Genomic DNA, 18303 nt, shown 5'->3' on the forward strand with positions numbered 1-18303 from the left:
TGCATAGCCAGGGGTGAGAAAGGGTGGAGAGAACGACTGGCATAGACTGTATTTTTAGGTGATGTGATTGCAGAACATTTTTCTGACTCCTGACGCTTCTGATGTGTGACTGATTCCACATACATTTAACTTTTTCTCTATTCACCTCTCTTGGGTTCCCGTATGAATCCAGTCTGGGGTCATCTTACATACATTGTACGCTGCATGTTCACATGTTTTAGAGGTGCACAATTTATGTGGTTTAATTCACCAATTAGTGAGTTTCTTCACAGTTTTCCTTTTAGTAGATTCCTTTTCTCCCAGCCTATGATAAAAGAAATGTTTGTTTCTTGTTTATTTTCTTGATATCTTTCAGGCCAGCAGTCTGTACGTGAGACCCAGGAGTTATTTCTGAAGCAGGATCCATTGGCTGAAGTGGTAACGGACAGAACTTCAAACCCTAACCTGGAGAGTTCCACTCTCAGAGGAAGCTGGGACGCCGAGGGTCTGTGTGAAAGGAAGCTGGCAGGTCAGAAGACACAATTCAGGCAGGAGGCAGTCACTCACAGCAAAACCCTCTCTAAGGAAAGAGAGTGTCCGTATAACAAATCTGGAAGATGGTTCCACTTGGACATTTCAGAAGAGAGAGTTCACCGCTGTGATTCAGTTAAGAAAACTTTCCCCGCAAGTTCAGTGGTAATAAAACATGCAGGAATCTATGCAGGAAAAAAACTTTTCAAATGTAATGAATGTAAGAAAACCTTTACCCAGAGCTCATCCCTCACTGTGCATCAGAGAATTCATACTGGAGAGAAGCCCTATAAATGTAAGGAATGTGGAAAGGCCTTCAGTGACGGCTCATCCTTTGCCCGACATCAGAGATGTCACACCGGCAAGAAGCCCTACGAATGTATGGAATGTGGGAAAGCCTTCATACAGAACACATCCCTTATCCGTCACTGGAGGTATTATCACACCGGGGAGAAACCCTTTGACTGCATCGACTGTGGGAAAGCCTTCAGTGATCACATTGGACTCAATCAGCACAGGAGAATTCATACTGGAGAGAAGCCCTACAAATGTGATGTGTGTGACAAAGCCTTTAGGTATGGCTCATCCCTGACTGTCCATCAGAGAATTCACACAGGAGAGAAACCGTACGAATGTGAGGTGTGTAGAAAAGCCTTTAGCCATCATGCCTCACTCACTCAGCACCAAAGGGTGCATTCTGGAGAGAAGCCTTTTACATGTAAAGAATGTGGGAAAGCCTTTAGGCAGAATATACACCTTGCTAGCCATCTGAGGATTCATACTGGCGAGAAGCCCTTCGAATGTGGGGAATGTGGTAAGTCCTTTAGCATCAGTTCCCAGCTGGCCACCCATCAGAGAATTCATACCGGAGAGAAGCCCTACGCTTGTAAGGTCTGCAGCAAAGCTTTCACCCAGAAGGCTCACCTGGCGCAGCATCAGAAAACTCACACAGGAGAGAAACCCTACGAGTGTAAGGAGTGCGGGAAGGCCTTCAGCCAGACCACACACCTTATTCAACACCAGCGAGTTCACACGGGAGAGAAACCCTATAAGTGCATGGAATGTGGGAAGGCCTTTGGCGACAACTCCTCCTGCACTCAGCACCAGAGGCTTCACACTGGCCAAAGGCCCTACGAATGTATTGAATGTGGGAAGGCCTTCAAGACAAAGTCGTCCCTCATCTGTCATCGCAGAAGTCACACTGGGGAGAAACCTTACGAATGTAGCGTGTGTGGCAAAGCCTTCAGCCATCGGCAGTCCCTTAGCGTCCATCAGAGGATTCACTCTGGAAAGAAACCGTATGAATGCAAGGAATGCAGGAAAACCTTCATCCAAATCGGACACCTCAATCAGCACAAAAGAGTGCACACAGGAGAGAGACCCCACAACCATAAGAGAAGCAGAAAAGTCTTCAGGCAGAGCACACACTTTGCACATCAGAGAATCCACACTGGAGAGCCACCGGCACGCCCCTCTTTACCTGCTACGTCAAATCCTGTGGATCTGTTACCCAGGTGTCTCTGGAATCCACCCTCACTCCCATCACTATAGTCCCGAGACATTGTGACTCAGACCACTCCAGCAGCTTAAAACCTGTTCTCTCTCTCCTTTCTGTCTATTCTGTTCTTGTCCTGTACAAGTTTGTTCTTCACGTTTTTGCAGTTAGAACGTGAAGATGTTTGTTTTAAGTGAAAATAGAATTCATTTACTCCTCATGTAAATACCTACGTTGAGATCCTTCATATTGATTAATGCATAAGATGTGTGTAGCACAATGGCTGGTCCATACTAAGCGTTCAGTAATGTTAGCTCTTTTAAAAACATTGTTTTCAGACATTGAAAAGTTACCATAGGCAACTGAAAATGATGCATAGAATGAAGCTAAGAGAAGCCAGACATTAGATCAGAAACAGGCGTTTCAAGACAGTCAGTGAGGCTTTGCCTGCTCTGGTTTAAAACTTGATTCCATAATGTTGAGTTAGTATTATAGCTTTTCATTTATCTGCATAAAGTGTAAGGTGCTGTGACCTTGTTGGTGAGAAAATTACATCTCACAACAGTCTTAGAAAGTGTGTAGAGAACATGGCTGAGGAGGCCACCTGGAAGAAAAGAACTGAAACAATCAGAGGAGAAGACAAGGCTCACCTGCGTACAGTTAAACCTTCTGACATGTATTAGAAAATTTGGCAAGATTTGATCATTTAAAGTCACCTGGGTAGGGCTTCCCTGGTGGCGCAGTGCTTGAGAGTCTGCCTGCCGATGCAGGGGACACGGGTTCGTGCCCCGGTCCGGGAAGATCCCACATGCCGCGGAGCGGCTGGGCCCGTGAGCCATGGCCGCTGAGCCTGCGCGTCCGGAGCCTGTGCTCCACAACGGGAGAGGCCACAGCAGTGAGAGGCCCGCGTACAGAAAAAAAAAGAAAAGAAAAAAGTCACCTGGGCTTATGCGTGAATTCCATTAAAGTTTCAAAGAACCACTAACCTTGAGGCAGGACTAATCTTGACTATGACTCCTGGCCAGAGCCTCAGTGACTGTTTTGTATGGCCCATGATCTGATTTTTTAAAATTATTTTAGTGGAGGAACAAGTGAAAAGAATAATAGCTTAAGACAACATGAAAATTATATGAAATTTAAATTTCAGTGTCTGTAAATAAAGTCTTATTGGCTCACAGCCATGCTCATGGGTTTACATACTGCCTAGGGCTGCTTTCACTCTACAATAGCAGACCTGAGTAGCTGCAACAGAGACAGTATTGCCTGCAAAACTTCCAATATTTACTCTCTGTCCTTGTGCAGAGAAAGCGTGCCGACTCCTGCTCCAGTGCAGAGAAAAATACACAAAAGGTTCTAATTAATTCTATGAGGATAATACAACTCTCCCATCAAAAGCAAGAAAAACTATAAAGGAACTTATGAATAGAGGTGAGAATGTTATTAAACTGTTGAACAATAGGAAATGTCAATAAAAAGAAATACTACATTTTTCTAGATGAAGTAATACCGTTAAAATGTTTGTAAATTGTCACTCCCAACGGAGTCCCAGTAGGATATGTTTGCTCTGACAGTTGAAAACCACACAAGGAAAGATGATTTGTCAAACATAGCAGGACATTTAAAAAATGTTTTGGTGGGACTTCCCTGGCGGTCCAGTGGTTAGGACTCTGTGCTTCCACCGCAGGGGGTGCAGGTTCGATCCCTGGTGGGGGAGCTAACGTCCCGCATGCCACGTGGTGCGGCCAGAAAAAAAAAAAAATCATTGAAAAAATGTTTTGGTATATAATAAGATTAGTGTTTCATTATTGGGGAAATGATGTTGTAACAATTGATTATCCACTCTCCAAAAAGAGGAGCATACCTAGACCTTACAGAGAAATATAATACAGTTGTATTTATCGGCTCTAATTATGAAATAATATGTTAGAGGCGAACACAGAAAGGAGGAAGGCTTTACTGAGTAGGACATGGAGCCCTGGAAGACATGAAGAGAGTAAGCTGGCCTATACAAAGATTTAAATAAAGTTCGATATGGTGAAAGGTGTCAAAAAAGATGTAAGAGACAACTGGCAGAAAATACAATGCAAATGAAAAAATATGTCATTTAAGAACAGTGCTATGACACAAAGCAGTCGGGGAACTAGGCAGTGCTTACCAACAGGCGTGTCACAGTGGAAAAACTCGAATAAAGAAAATTTGTTAGGTTCTTAACCTCGTTGCTCAGAAAATTACAGATTTAAAACGAATCTTCTTGACTCGCAGATGGATTAAAATCTAAACTGCAGTTAATTTCCCATACTAGTTATTGTGGGAAAACAGGAGGCTGTTCATCATTACCAGTGTAGATTTGTCTCCTCCTGTTTGGGGTGGCAATATGGCATGACCTATCCACACTATAAATATGCATTCCTTTTGAAACAGTAATTCTAGATCTAGGAGTTTCATCCCAGTGGAATAAATATATAGATACAAATGTTGATTGCAAAATCTTTTTAATCACAACAAATAGGATTTCAGTATCCTGCCAAGCAGATTGATTAAATTGTGATTATTCAATACAGTATTGTCCAGTTAGAAAAAGAGATTAAGCTCTACATGTGCTCCTATGGAGTATTGTCTGTCCACAATATATTAAATGCAATATGTGATTTGCAGAACTTTATGTGTAAAATAATCTTGTAGTCATAGAATCAAAATTAATATTGAATATATGTGCGTGTATATGTGTGTGTGTGTCTATATATATATATTTTTTCAGTATATATGTTGAAATCTGTTTTTGTCTTTAACACATGCTTTTCCTAACTCTTTGTTGGCACTTTGCCTTCATTCTGTATTGTTCTGTTGGACTGCCAGTCACACATGGCTCTAATTAAGCCAGTCAGGTTTTTAATTCTTTGTATTTTGACCAGAGACACGGGGCAAATACTAGGCTTTATGTATGGGCCATAAGGGATGTTTTCTTTTAGTCAGTATTCCTTTTGATTGGTTGGGCCACTTGTTGTAACAGCTATTATAAAGATATGGAACATCACTCCTGGACTGCAAATAGGTGGAATTGAGTCATCCTTTGGCAGCAGCCTAAAGATTTCTGCATCTCTACCTGTCTGATCCATTAAAATGATTCCTGCATCCTCACATCCTAGTTTTGTTCGGTTCTTTAAATCTTCAAGGTATCTGGTATCCTTTCAATATTTAACTTCTAAGCTGGAGTCATCTTTTATTCTCATATAGAAATTGGTACTAGAGGATGATTCTCAGACTACAGAGAAGCAGAATATTAAGGGCTGATTGAAAGAGATAGGTTAAAAGAGAAGCTTGTAATCCTGTGTTGTGTTAGGAAAGGATAGTCATGATGTAGCAGGATCATAAGCCCACTGCACACAAGGGGCTGGATAGCTCTTACCAAAAACTAAAGGTGGTGAGCAATGCTAGCTCCAAAAGTAAGTGTGGTGCTTGTTTACGATGAAATTAGATAATTAAAAGTGAAAGGCCACTTGAAATTCTGACCTTAAGAAAGGCATTGAAGTCAGATCTATGACTGTGTTGGGAGTCTTCTTAACTGCTTCTAACCACGGGACTGGCAAATCCTGAAAGCCAAGTGCAACAGAAGATCCAAGTGTTTGCTGAGCTATGATACTTACTGAATTCCCAACCTCGCCACTTCTCTTCAATGAAAGTGAAGTGTTGGGAAAGACTTGAATCCATGTAACTGGAATGGGGCTATCACGAAAGATTCAAGCATCTTAGAAAACTTCTGACTCTCATACCTTAAGAAACCTGCCTACTCATTCTCTTTGCCATACATCCATGACAAAACTCTTGAGTCTGCTTTTCTAGTCTTGAAATGCAGACGGGGAGGAGACTCATGTCATCCAGAAATACTTAATATCCTTTATTATATCAAAAATCTAGGACACATTTTTGGAAACGTCACTTTGAGGGTTAGAATTTACATTGCATAATATATAAGGACTTGAAAGAATTCAAGAGTTTATAGTGCTGGATTGGATCATTTATGTCCCTACCCCTGACTTACCTTTTGAAAGTTCCCCTGTCAGGGTCTAGTAGCTTTTCTATGTTCTTTTGACATGAAGTACCAGCATATTAAAAATCTCCTGTCTCCTTTAGGTACTGGGATTTCTCATGACAGTGATTACATTTGGAAAGTGCACTGAACTAGGGCATGTGCAGTAGCTGGAGTATAAGACGCAACAGTTAATCATGAGAATAAAACGAAATGGTCACAATAAACACAGAAATCCTAAGAATGTTCTGATATCTGACATTTTTACCTTATTGATCCCCAAGGTTGAAACTGCACTAGGGTCTTGTTTTAGTTAGAAGCACTCCATGGCACGGCATCCAAGTCCCACATCGACTTGAGTCAACAGAAAGGAGACTGAGTCTCCTTGAAAGATTGTAATCAGTCTCTATGAACATTTCCGCTGGAATTCCTGAACGACGTATTTGTGCAGAGTGAGGGCTCATGGGGGAATTCTTATGTAGTGTAGCTTGTAGCAGGTACAATGACCACAAACCCATATGGTTATTTTCCAAGGTCCTGGGTATGTAGCATTTGTTAATGATACCTATGATCTGATTAGACAACTGCCCAAAGTTTGTGCTTCCCTTTCTGTTGCCTGAAAATCGATTCCGGAATGTGACTGCCGAGGCACATCCTGCATTACTCAGCCACTATTGCTTCCAGTTCTGGCTGTGGTTTGAATAGGAAACGTGTGTCACTCAGGGCTTGGTTATTAAGAAGAGGATGTACCACCCAGCTGGAAGAAGAATCTCAATTGTATGGAATGGCAAAACTGCAAGATGGAAGAACTCTGGGCCGCTAATCCGCTATTTGGAGGAAAGCCATCAGTCACTCAGGAGCAACAGCAGTGGATTATTACGTAAGTGAAAAACAAACATATACGTGCAGGTAATGACACTTGAGTTTTAATTGTGATAGCAGCTGCTGTAGTTCTATCGATGTGGTATCTTTGACTACTGATAGAATCCCTATTTTAACTCACTGAATCACAGAGTAAAGGCTGTGATAGTATGTTCATTAGCTGTTGTGTAACAAACTACGCTAAAGCTTAGTGGCTTAAAACAAACATACATTTGTCATCTTACAACTTCTTTGGGTAAGGAATCCAGGCATGGCTCAGCTGGGTGCCTCTGGCTCCTGGGGTCTCTCAACAAGACAGCAGTCATCTGAAGGCTTTATGGGAGGAGAATCATCTTCCAAAGTCACTCATTAAAACTGTTGGCTGGCCTCGGGTCCTTGCTGGCCTTTGGCTGGACACATCCATTCCTTTCCACATGGGCAGCTCACAACATGGCAGCTGGCTTCCTTGTAAGTGAGCAGGCAAGAGAAGGGTACCCAAGGTGGAAGCCGAAGCCTTTATGTAACCTAATATTACAAGTGGCATCCCCTCATCTTTGTACTTGGTTAATTAAAAGTGGGTCACTAGGTCCAGCTCACTTCCAAGGGGAGAGGATTACATGAGGTTATGAATAGCAGGAGGCGGGGATCATTTGGGAGCCACCTTAATGGATGCCTACCACAGTCTGCCCTCCGGCCCCTGGTGACTCATTTCCCTTCGGCATACAAAACAATCACCGGCTTCCAAGGCCCCTCCCCAAATCGCATCTCATTATAGCATCAGCTCAAAGTCAAGAATCTTGTCATGTAAATTAAGTACAGATGCTGTTGAGGCTCATAAGACGTCGTTTCTTAAGTACAGTTCCTCTTGCTCTGTAGACCTTTGGAAATAAGTTATCTGCCTCCCCTAAACCCCAGAGCGCGCACACACACACACCCGCAAGCGCACAAAGCACCAGGCAAAATCCAAATCTCCGCTCTTCTATCCCGAAGGCTCCGCCCCTAGACCCGCCTCTCCTAAGCTCCGCCCACTTCCCTGGCTTTTCCCCTTGCTCAAGGCGCCTGCGCGCTCCACGTTCTTGCGACCCCGCCTACCTTCGGCGGAGGCGCGGGTGAGCTGCTACTCGGGTCTCGGCTTTCAGTGCCTGACAGCTGCGCCTGCGCACTCCGAGCCCGGCGACGGCTCCCAGAAGTCCCCGGGACTCGGCTTCTTTCATGGAGGCCGCCAAAACTTCTGGGACCCGGAAGCTAAAAGGCTTCTAGGTAGCTCTGTTCCGGACCAGGAGGCACCAATAGGGGACAGAGGGCAGTGATCACCAGGCCGCGGGGAGGAACCCTGCCTAGCAGCCTAGTCCTCAGATTTCAGAAAGCCACCGCCACCCCTGTCTGCACTACGTTTCCCAAGGGCCCTTGCGCTGGGAGGACGCGCCCACTTCCGACGAGGACTTGAAACCCGGACGTGAGCGAGTCTGGCCGGTTTTGAGGAGGAAGTCTGAGTGGGGCGGCGGCAGCGGCTGAGCCGGGCGCGGGGAGGCGCCGAGAGGTCAGCGTCCTGGTCTGCATGCGGGGCGGCGGGGTCGTGAGCGTGCGCTCGTAATTTGGCGACTGTGACCGTCAGCGCGTGGTGTGTGTGCGTGTGTGTGACCGGGAGGAGGAGGCAGGTACGTGTGTGAATGGGGGGGAGAGTGTGTGCGGGTGTGAGATGTGACTGGTGGGGCGCAGAGGAGGCAAGTGTGTGACTGGGGCCCGTGTTTCTGCGCGTGTCTTTTGTGCACCTTGCACGTCCCAGCAGCATGTGAGCGACGGCGTGTATTGGGACGAATGAAGGATTTTACGTGGCTGAGAACTGGAAACGCCTCCGGAGGAGGCCACCCCCCGACACACCCCCCCACACCCCAGCCCCCCACACACCCTGACTCCACCACCAAGAACCCAGTGTGGCCCAAAGCCCTGGAGTCCTGGGAAGGCGCCTGGTCGGGCCGGTGGGGCTGAAGCATTTCCTGCCTGCCCCGCCTGGAGGGTGTGGAAGCAGGGACACTACACACGTCCACGGGACTAAGTGTGGAGGTAAGAGTGGCAGAGGGCCTCGGTACGGCTGCAGGAGTGAAACTTGAGGTTTGGGGGTGCTGTTCCTGGGCCCAAGTGCTGGAGGAGGACGTCCCTGGCCTCAGGGTCTGGGGGACCCAGAAGTCCAAAGATTTGGACGGTCATCTCGGGCCAGAGTGTGGAGCTGAATTCAAGGAGGGGTCTTGACTTGCCCAGAGTCTCCTAACCAGACATTCCCCTTCCAGGTCTGTCTGCGTGTCTCCAAGGACCCAGGGGAGAGAGCATTCCCCATTAGAACATTACCTCTGAGTGCTGTGCTGCTGTCCAAGGAGGACCTCAGTATTTAATATTTTTATTTTTTAACCTTTTAGAGTCCTGTCCTACATTATCACTGTGGGATGCGACTTGGGAGGAAGGCGAGATTCACAGCTTCGTCTGGAAGTGCTGAGGGATCCCAGCCTTTCCATGGCTTAGTCACCTTTTAGTAGGTGAACAAAAATACTCCCCCATTTCCATCTCACACTTCTCTGTTTCCCTCTACCCGGCCTCCCGCCCCCAGCCAGGTGAGTAAAGCGAGAGAGAAGGGAAAGAAGCACTGCTCATAGCCCTGTTGTTCTTTGCTTGTTTTACTGCATGCAGTAACGATAGGTAATGTTTACTGAGTGCTTACTGTGGCCCAGACACAGTTCTAAGACCTTCTGGGTATGTTAACACCAAACCTCACAACATTATGAGGTAGAAACTATCTTACCTCCTTTTTATAGATGAGGACACTGACGCATAGAGAGGACAAAGAATCACTAGTAAGTGGAGGAGCCAGGATTCACATCCAGGGCAGGCTGACTCCAGAGTCCCCCTCTGTACTGGCCCTCATGTAATCCCCTTGAAGTGGGTATTCTTAACCACTTTTGACAGTTTAAGAAGCTGACCCTAAGAGTTCAGATCCCAAGACCTCCACTGAGCAAGTTTTTTTCCCTTAAACTTTCTGACCCAGTTTCTGTTATGTAAAATGAAGATGATATTCTATACCTCATAGGACTGTTATAAGGATTAAGTGAGCTCATACCTGTAAAGCACTTCGTGTAGTCCCTGTCACATAGTAACTAGTGCTCCGTAATCATTCTTAGATTCATCATTATAATAATGCTTTGAAACAGCAGTGGAGTTTAGTGGAAAGAAACCAGAATTAAGTCAGGTATTTTTATCCTCTTCCTGATTTAAGAAACGGCTGGAGGGCTGGGGGTGGGGTGAGGTGGCCAGGGACTTCAGAGCTATAGTTTGCCAGAAAGCGAGAGGAGAGCCTGGGTCTCCTGACAGTTTTTTGGTCCAGCTATCTGTAAGCCACATGGACTCTGTTGTAACAGAGGTAATACCTTTTTCTGGGGAAGATGGCTTTTCTCAAGTCTCATAGACTCTTTATAAGTCCTGAGTAGTTAGTTGCACATGAGGTGTTTTTTCTGTTATATTCTGGTGTCTGCTTGAGCATATAACTTGGTTGGTAGAGTCACGCAGACAGGTTGATGACTGGGCTCCATTATTTACAAGCTGTGTGACTTGCGCAAAAGACTTCACTTCCCAGAGCTTTCACGTGTGAAACAGTGACGGTATTCCCTATTTCACTGAAGGTCGTGAAGGTCACATCAGAGTATGACTATATGCAGCACGCCTAATACATCTCTGTTGTTAATGAATGGGTGGCTTTGAGCAAGAGATTGTCCTCAGCCTGAAAATCCAGAGCAGAGCAGAACCCCAGCTGTAGATTATAGGTTTCCCAGGGAGTGCCCGGACTGTGAGCGGAGGGTGGAGTAGGAATAAGGGAGTGAGAACAGAGGGATCTGAAGGGAAAAGTTTCTAGGTTGTGATTATTTGAGCTACTCACCGTTCCTAGAGTCTCTCACCGTTCCTTTCTCTTCCTCCCAGCTGTGCCCTCTCAGGATGAAACCCTTCTCCACATGAGGAGCCAGGAAAAGGAGAAGGTGATGGGAATTGAACTTCTTAAAGCCATGTCCCTGGTTAGTATTCCCTTGCATTTCAGGATTTGGTAATGTTTGTTTCCTTCTGAAAATTGTCCCACTTTGGGGCCTGGCTCCTGTTTCCTCTCTTTCTGACGAGTAATGGGGCTATAGGTAGCTTCAAACAGCCCAATACACTCTTACAGAACTTCCTCTTTTTCCTAGTCAATGTTTATTCTTCACTCAAGAAATGAGCCACTGTGAGCCCTTCCCTTGTACTCATTTTTTTCATAGGTATCTGACAATACAGAAATACAGTCCTTAGAGGAGACTTGAGAGCCACGATCTGCCTAGTCCCTAAACCCCCATCCTTGCTCTCAGAGAGCTTACTATCTGTTGGAGAAACGAAAAGGTAGCAAACATTTATTTTTACAGTGTGATCAGTGCTGCAGGTGGAGAGTGGACTTCCTGTGGAGTGGAGGGGAAGGGCCATTAATAGCCCGAATGAGTGCCTTTGGGTGAATTACAAAAAGGTGCCCCTGCATCTGTACCGATGAAGCTCTGTGATAGACCACAATCTGGCAGAAGGAAATCTGCTTATTTTAGCTCCTTTTTGCCACCTTCGTGAGAAATCCTGCACAGTGTTACTCATTGTTGGATGGAGGAGGCGTTGGGAGGGCTTGAGTCACAGAGGAAGGGATTTCTGAGTCGCATATTGAAGGAAGTGGAGGAGATCTGCAGGCGCAGGTGAGATGGGTGACATTTTTGCCAGAGTAAACAAAGATTTCCCCTCCCTACTTGACAGGCGCCATAGTGTCTTAAAATGCCAGGGAATGTACTACATCCTTTTTTCTTTCTAGGATGAATACCATAATCTGTTTAATCAGCCCTTTGTTGTCCCATAGGTAAAGCGTTGCCAATATTTTACTATTTAATAGAGAGCGTTGCAGTTATCATCCTTGTATTTGAATTCTTGCCCTCATCTCTGATTTCTTTGGACTGAATTCCTAATTTTTCATTTCTTGCAGATGAGAGTTTCTCACACTTACTTTACTCCAGAATGTTTTTAATAGTAAAATATCTTATTGACTCATTAGAACCTTAAGAACTATAATTCATGTTCTGATTAAACTACTGAACAAGTGTCACCAGCAACTTAATTATTATAAAACTAAAAATTGGTACATAAATTTTAAAATCTAATCAAATGAAAACAACTTAGAATATTAAAATTGTTTTATTTTACATCAAAGACACAATAAGCAACTTAAAGCAAAATACCTTCTTTAAAAAAAAAACAGATTTAATGCTACAGAACATGTACTACCGATGAAACTTGTTTCTTAGAGCATATATACATTTTAAGCAAAAGCATTATTGTTATTGGTCAGAAGAATATATTTTAAGAGTGCCGGAGTATGGTATAAAGGTTAGTAACAAGGACTCTGGAACCAAACTGCCTGGGTACAAATTCTAGCTCCACCATATACTAGACATATCACCTTAATTTCAGTTCACTCAACTGTCAAATGGGAATAATAATAGTACCTAATTTATAGGACTGTTGTGAGTATTAATGAGTCAGTATATTTTAAGTGTTTAGAAAAGTACTTGGCACATAATAAGCACTAGCTATATGTGCTACTGAAGAACTACAATATGATGTTTAATGCACAAGAAGCACTGAACATCTGTAATGTTTATATTTCCAGTGGAATATTTTAAAAATAATAACATTTTGCACTGAATTTGGGAGAGTCCTAGTTCTGGGTAATGGACTAAGCATGCTCCACCTGTCTTTCCCACTGAAAGCTGGGATGCATGCATGCATGAAGCATGCATGCTCCAGAATGCATGACGAAGCAATTTGAAGTCTCTAAACAGTACATAGCAGGCAGATTGGGAAAGAAGCCCAAAATGTGAAGTCCCACCAAACCTGCAGTGTGATTACCTTTTTTTTTCCTCCCAGTATCTCTTAACATGGATTCAACAAGCACAGAACTCAGAAGTAGGCATTGGCGTGGATAGAAAGAACTGCAGGAGAAACTTTCTAGTTTAGACTCAAGAAGTGGGAAAGGGATCTAATGCTCAGAATGAGGGGGAGGGGAACAGAAATCTCCCTTTTAAAGTGGTAAGTGCACAATGGAATGGAATAAATACGGCCCAGTTATCTGGCCAGAGAATGAAAAAGGGGAGCCCCCTGGGAAACAAAGTACTGGAGAGATCCCAGAGAGGGAGGAAGTCACCCACATCAAGTTGTTTATGATCTCCTAAGCAGCTCACTCTGAGCTGCTCGTGTATGTATCTGACCCTGAAGAGCATACCGTAATCTATGAGAATGAACTAAGGTCTCAGGCTGGCCTTAGACCAGGCTGGCCACTGGTGCATAAGTAGGACAAAGGTGAATATCACTGCCCAGGGTTGAAAATGGAACTGCTGTTGAAACCACCACCCACAGAAGGCTGGTTAGAACTTGCAGCCTGAACAAAATATCAGCCAACATTCTCCATAGAATTTAAACAAGACGTAGAGTCTCATAATATCCAGAATGTCAGAAATATAATCCAAAATTACTCAGCTAATGAAAAACTAGGAAAATTTCAATTCGTAGGGGAAAAGGCCACCACCGGATACCAACGTTGATGTGACACCGATGTTGGAGTTCTCTGATAAAGACTTTAAAGCAGCTGTGATAAAAGTGCTCCAACAAGTAAGGTTGAACGTTCTTGAAACTAGTGGAAAGACAGTCTCAGCAAAGTAATAGAAAATATGAACAAGAAATGAAACATATAGTAACCAAAATAAGCTCACTGGATGGACTAGTGGCACAATGGAGATGACAGAGGAGAGAGTTAGTGAACTTGAGGATAAACAGAAACTATCTAATCTGAAAGATAGCAAGAAAAAAGACTGAACAAAGCCTCAGGGTCCTATAAGAAAATAGCAAAATGTTTAACATTTCTATCATTGACATCCCCCCAGAAAGAGGAGAAAATGAAGGTAGAAAAAATATTTGAAGAAATAATGGCTGAAAAATTACCAACTTTAGTGAAAGACATAAACCTGTGGGTCTGTAAAGCTCATCAAACTCCAATGTGATGAACCCAGAGAAATCCCTACCCAGAAATGTCATAATCAGACTGCTGAAACTAAAGACAAGGGAAAAAAACTTCAAAAGCAGCCAGAGAAAAACAGTGCTTAACATACAGGACAGCAGTGATTTGGATAACTGTGGATTTCTCATCAGAAACCATGGAAGTCAGAAAAGTAGAACAACTTTTTTAAAGTGCTCAAAGAAAAGAACTGTCAACCCAGAATTCTGTGTCCAGTAAAAATAGCCTTCAAGGAGGTGAAATAGTTTCTCTTGTGAATGAACACTAAGAAAATTCATAGACAGATTTTTTAAAGAATTACAAAAGGAAGTTCTTCCAGTAGAAATTATATCAGAAGGGAATTTGTAACATTAGGAATGAAGGAAGTGCAACAAAAATGGTGAATATTTATATGTAAATGCAATAGACTGTTCTTTTGAAGCATTTAAAGTATCTTCGACAGTTGAAACCAAAACTAATAGCTTAGGTTTGCTGAGCCGGACAGGATTTGAACATAGGTGATCTGGCTTCAGAGACCATGTTCTTAACTACTATAGCTTACTGAAATTAGTAAAATAAAATATAGGTAAAACGTTTATTGAAATACTAAACCAAATGTTTCACCTCTTCCTGGCCTCCTGCTCTTCTTTCTTTCCCATCTCTCCTTCATAATTATCATAGGTAAAAATTCTTGAGTACTTAGGTGCTGTGCCTGTTACTTCATTTAATTCTCACAGTGCTACCATGAGGTAGGTACTAAAATTATTACCACTTTTTTAGGAGGGAAATCTTTTTTTTTTTTTTTTTTTTTTGCGGTATGCGGGCCTCTCACTGTTGTGGCCTCCCCCGCCGCGGAGCACAGGCTCCGGACGCGCAGGCTCCGGACGCGCAGGCTCAGCGGCCATGGCTCACGGGCCCAGCCGCTCCGCGGCACATGGGATCCTCCCAGACCGGGGCACGAACCCGTATCCCCTGCATCGGCAGGCGGACTCCCAACCACTTGCGCCACCAGGGAGGCCCTAGGAGGGAAATCTTGAAGCACACAGAAGTTAATTGACTTGGCAAAGATCACCCAGCTAGTAAGTGACAGAGTCTGAATTCTTTGGAATAATAATCTAACCTTTTTCTCTGGTTTTATTTAAAACTCATTCTTAGATGTTGGTATAAGTGAAATCACAAAAAAAAAAAAAAAAGGAAGAAATGAAACATCTGCCATCAGCCATAGAACTGGCCTCACTTCCTGGTTGGTTAGAAATTCAGCCCATGTAACAAAACACAGGTTACCTGTCATGTGCTTACCTCATATCATCTCCTGATACTTCTCAGCAGATTATCAAAAAATAACTTGCCAAATGAGTTCTCTCCTAACCTAAACATATTTGTTTTTCAAAACAAAATAATAGTGCTGGGCATTTTTTTCTTTCATTCTTTTTAGGCATACCTCTTAATATCTTGAGAACACTAAGATTTCTTAGAATATATTGTGGAGATTGAAGTCATACTCATCAGGTCAGCATCATTCCTTGAAACTTTCTGTTGCAGTCCCAGAGCTCTTTAGTTTTTCCACGTAGAAAGTGAGCTAACTCCTAACATAGATAAAATAATTTAGTGCTTGATGATATTCTGTTTTGAATGCAGTCAACACTTTTTTATTTGAGAATGTCTTCTCACACCATAAAATGCTTCAAGAACAGAGAGTTATCACTCATATTTTTTCTTTTTATTAATATATATAAATATAGGCAGAAAATTTTTCAGTAAATAACTACCTGACCTTGATCATTTAGATCCTCCCACGGCAGTTACTCACAATTTTTTTTTTTCCCAAATGTGAACAGCGTAACTCTTTACCCTAAGGCCAGCTAAGTCAGGGCATGAACACTGATTGAGCAAGATTATATTTGTGTCGTTTCAGGATTCAGTGTCTTTCACGGATATAGCCATAGACTTCTCCCAAGATGAGTGGGAATGGCTGAATCTTGCTCAAAGGACTTTGTATAAGAAGGTGATGTTAGAGAACTATAGGAACCTGGCTTCATTGGGTAAGAGTATATTCCTCCTTCCACCTTCCCCTAGGAGTCTTTCCACTTCAGTAGCCTTTCATGACTTTATCAGCATTTTCCTACAATGTTTCTCTTCTCTCAGTACCATTTAGACTGTCATAGCTCTGGAATATTCACAGCATAGCTAATTTTCTTATTTCCTCTTATATGCAGGTCTTTGCATTTCTAAACCAGATGTGATCTCCTTATTGGAGCAGGATAAAGAGCCCTGGATGATGAAAGGAGAGATAACAAGAGGGCTGCCCCCAGGTAAATGCAGGATAACTAGAGTTGGGAAAACTATCCTAAAGGTGTTTCTTCCCTCTAATATTTGCTGGAAAATACCTCTCAAAGTCCTTCCCAAATTGAAATTTCTTGTTCTAACACTATGTTTTTTAAAGATTTTATTTATCATTTATTTATTTATTTTGGGCTGCATCAGGTCTTAGTTGCAGCATGCAGGATCTTTGCTGAGGCATGCAGGATATTTCCTTCTGGCTCGCAGGCTTCTTTCTAGTTGTGACATGCAGGTTTTCTCTCTCTAGTTGTGGCGCGCAGGCTCCAGGGCACATGGGCTCTGCAGTTTGCAGCACGCAGGCGCTTCTAGCAAGTGGGATCTTCGTTGAGGCATGCAGGATCTTTTGTTGTGGCATGCGGGCTTCTCTCTAGCTGTGGCGTGTGGGTTTTCTCTCTCTAGTTGTGGCACGCAAGCTCCAGGGTGCGTGGCCTCCGTAGTTGTGGCGCGCGGGCTCCAGAACACGTGGGCCCTGTAGTTTGTGGCACATAGGCTCTCTAGTTGAGGTGCGTGAGCTCAGTAGTTGTAGCGCGTGGGCTTCGTTGCCCTGTGGCATGTGGGATCTTAGTTCCCTGATCAGGGATTGAACCCACGTCCCCTGCGTTGTAAGGTGGATTCTTTAACACTGGACCACGTGGGAAGTCCCTCTGACACTATTTTTTTAAGTGGATCTTTTCTTCCCCACTGGTATGACATACCACCTTTACCTTTAGTGATTTCCTATAAATACCACAGTCTGTTTCTGAACTCTGTTATGTTTCATTGCTGTTTACCTAGTTCTGCTCAAGCACTGTATTGTTGTAATCATCCCTGACTTTAAACATTTCTGAGTTCTTTAGACAGATTTGTGTTTAGTTTTTCAAACTTGTTTAAGTATTTTCCTTTCTTTAAAATGTGACTTACCAAGTTAACAAGTATTATAGCTATGTTCTCTCTGCTTTTAATTATTTTTCTCTTTGGTGTTTATTTTTTATTGTTGTTGTTTCTTTTTGTTTATGTCTTTTTTCCCCCTTCAGTTGGAAAGGTTCTAGTTCTACAACTTGTTAACTTTATGACTTCATCTATTTTTAAATTTGTATTTTAAAATTCATCCACTTGAGATTCAAAACATTGTCTTTTGATACCGATATGAAAGATGAAGAAATTAGCCCACTAATGTTACTACCTCTCTCTTTGTCCATCGTCTTCCCACTTTTACTCTACCTATTGGGATTTTTGACTCAGGTTATTTTCTTCAGTTTATTAATTTTTTTCCCTGTCATGCTTGAAAGCCATTTTTCTGGTTTAGAAAGCCAGATAATAGCCTATAGACATATATTGCAGGGAAATGAGCTTCAAGTGAGAAGGTTAGTTTATTCTGTGGCCTGTAGTGTGGCCTTTTCCTGCTTTCAGTTCTCAAAGTTTTAAGAAGTGGACATTGATAGGTCACTTATAGCCCTAATGGTGTACATTAATAAATAATAAAAAAAAAGGAATTAAGCATCCAATTCAAGATATTAGAAAAAGAACAAAATGAATCTCAGGGAAACTGAAATAAGTTATATATAGTGATTTATACTGCTAGAGATAAAAGTAGGAATAAATGAATCAGAAAACAGTAGATCTAATGAAAATAAATCCAACATAGGCTTCTTTAGAAAACCAATAAAATATATAAACTATCCAGACAAATGAAAGAAAATACAAGAAAAGAAATAATGGTAAATGACCACTGATGCCTAAGTACGTAAGAGAATCATACGGATCTATTTTTGGAATGCAAGTCCCTGTAAATAATTTGAAAACCTGGATGAAATGGATGATACTTTACAAAAATATAATAACCACAACTGACACCAGAGATAGAAAATTTAAACAGACTGGTTACCATTGAAGAAATGTTGAAAGTCATCTAAGAACTGCCTCCCCCAAGAAAATAAGCCACAACCCCAAATAGTTTTACAAATAAATTCTATAAAGCCTGTAAGGAACAATATCAACATTGTT

At 42.7% G+C, this 18303-nt stretch overlaps 1 protein-coding gene across 10 annotated transcripts in view; it reads left to right on the forward strand.

Annotated features, from left to right (window-relative positions):
• Positions 1-18303, forward strand: part of ZNF470 (zinc finger protein 470) — a 36577-nt gene that overhangs the window by 15207 nt on the left and 3067 nt on the right. For 2 of the 10 annotated variants that reach the window (XM_060084314.1, XM_060084321.1), the window contains exons 1-6: positions 8209-8433; positions 8683-8957; positions 9308-9499; positions 10857-10948; positions 15896-16022; positions 16197-16292. In XM_060084314.1, the coding sequence (XP_059940297.1) occupies positions 10889-10948; positions 15896-16022; positions 16197-16292 (283 nt within the window). In that variant the 5' untranslated portion in view covers positions 8209-8433; positions 8683-8957; positions 9308-9499; positions 10857-10888. Of the gene's footprint in view, positions 1-355; positions 8434-8679; positions 8958-9307; positions 9500-10856; positions 10949-15895; positions 16023-16196; positions 16293-18303 lie in introns of those variants that run through there. The other 8 variants (XM_060084312.1, XM_060084313.1, XM_060084315.1 and 5 more) reach the window with 7 other exon arrangements.

Source organism: Mesoplodon densirostris, chromosome 19 (assembly GCF_025265405.1).
Source record: "Mesoplodon densirostris isolate mMesDen1 chromosome 19, mMesDen1 primary haplotype, whole genome shotgun sequence".
NCBI lineage: Eukaryota > Metazoa > Chordata > Mammalia > Artiodactyla > Ziphiidae > Mesoplodon > Mesoplodon densirostris.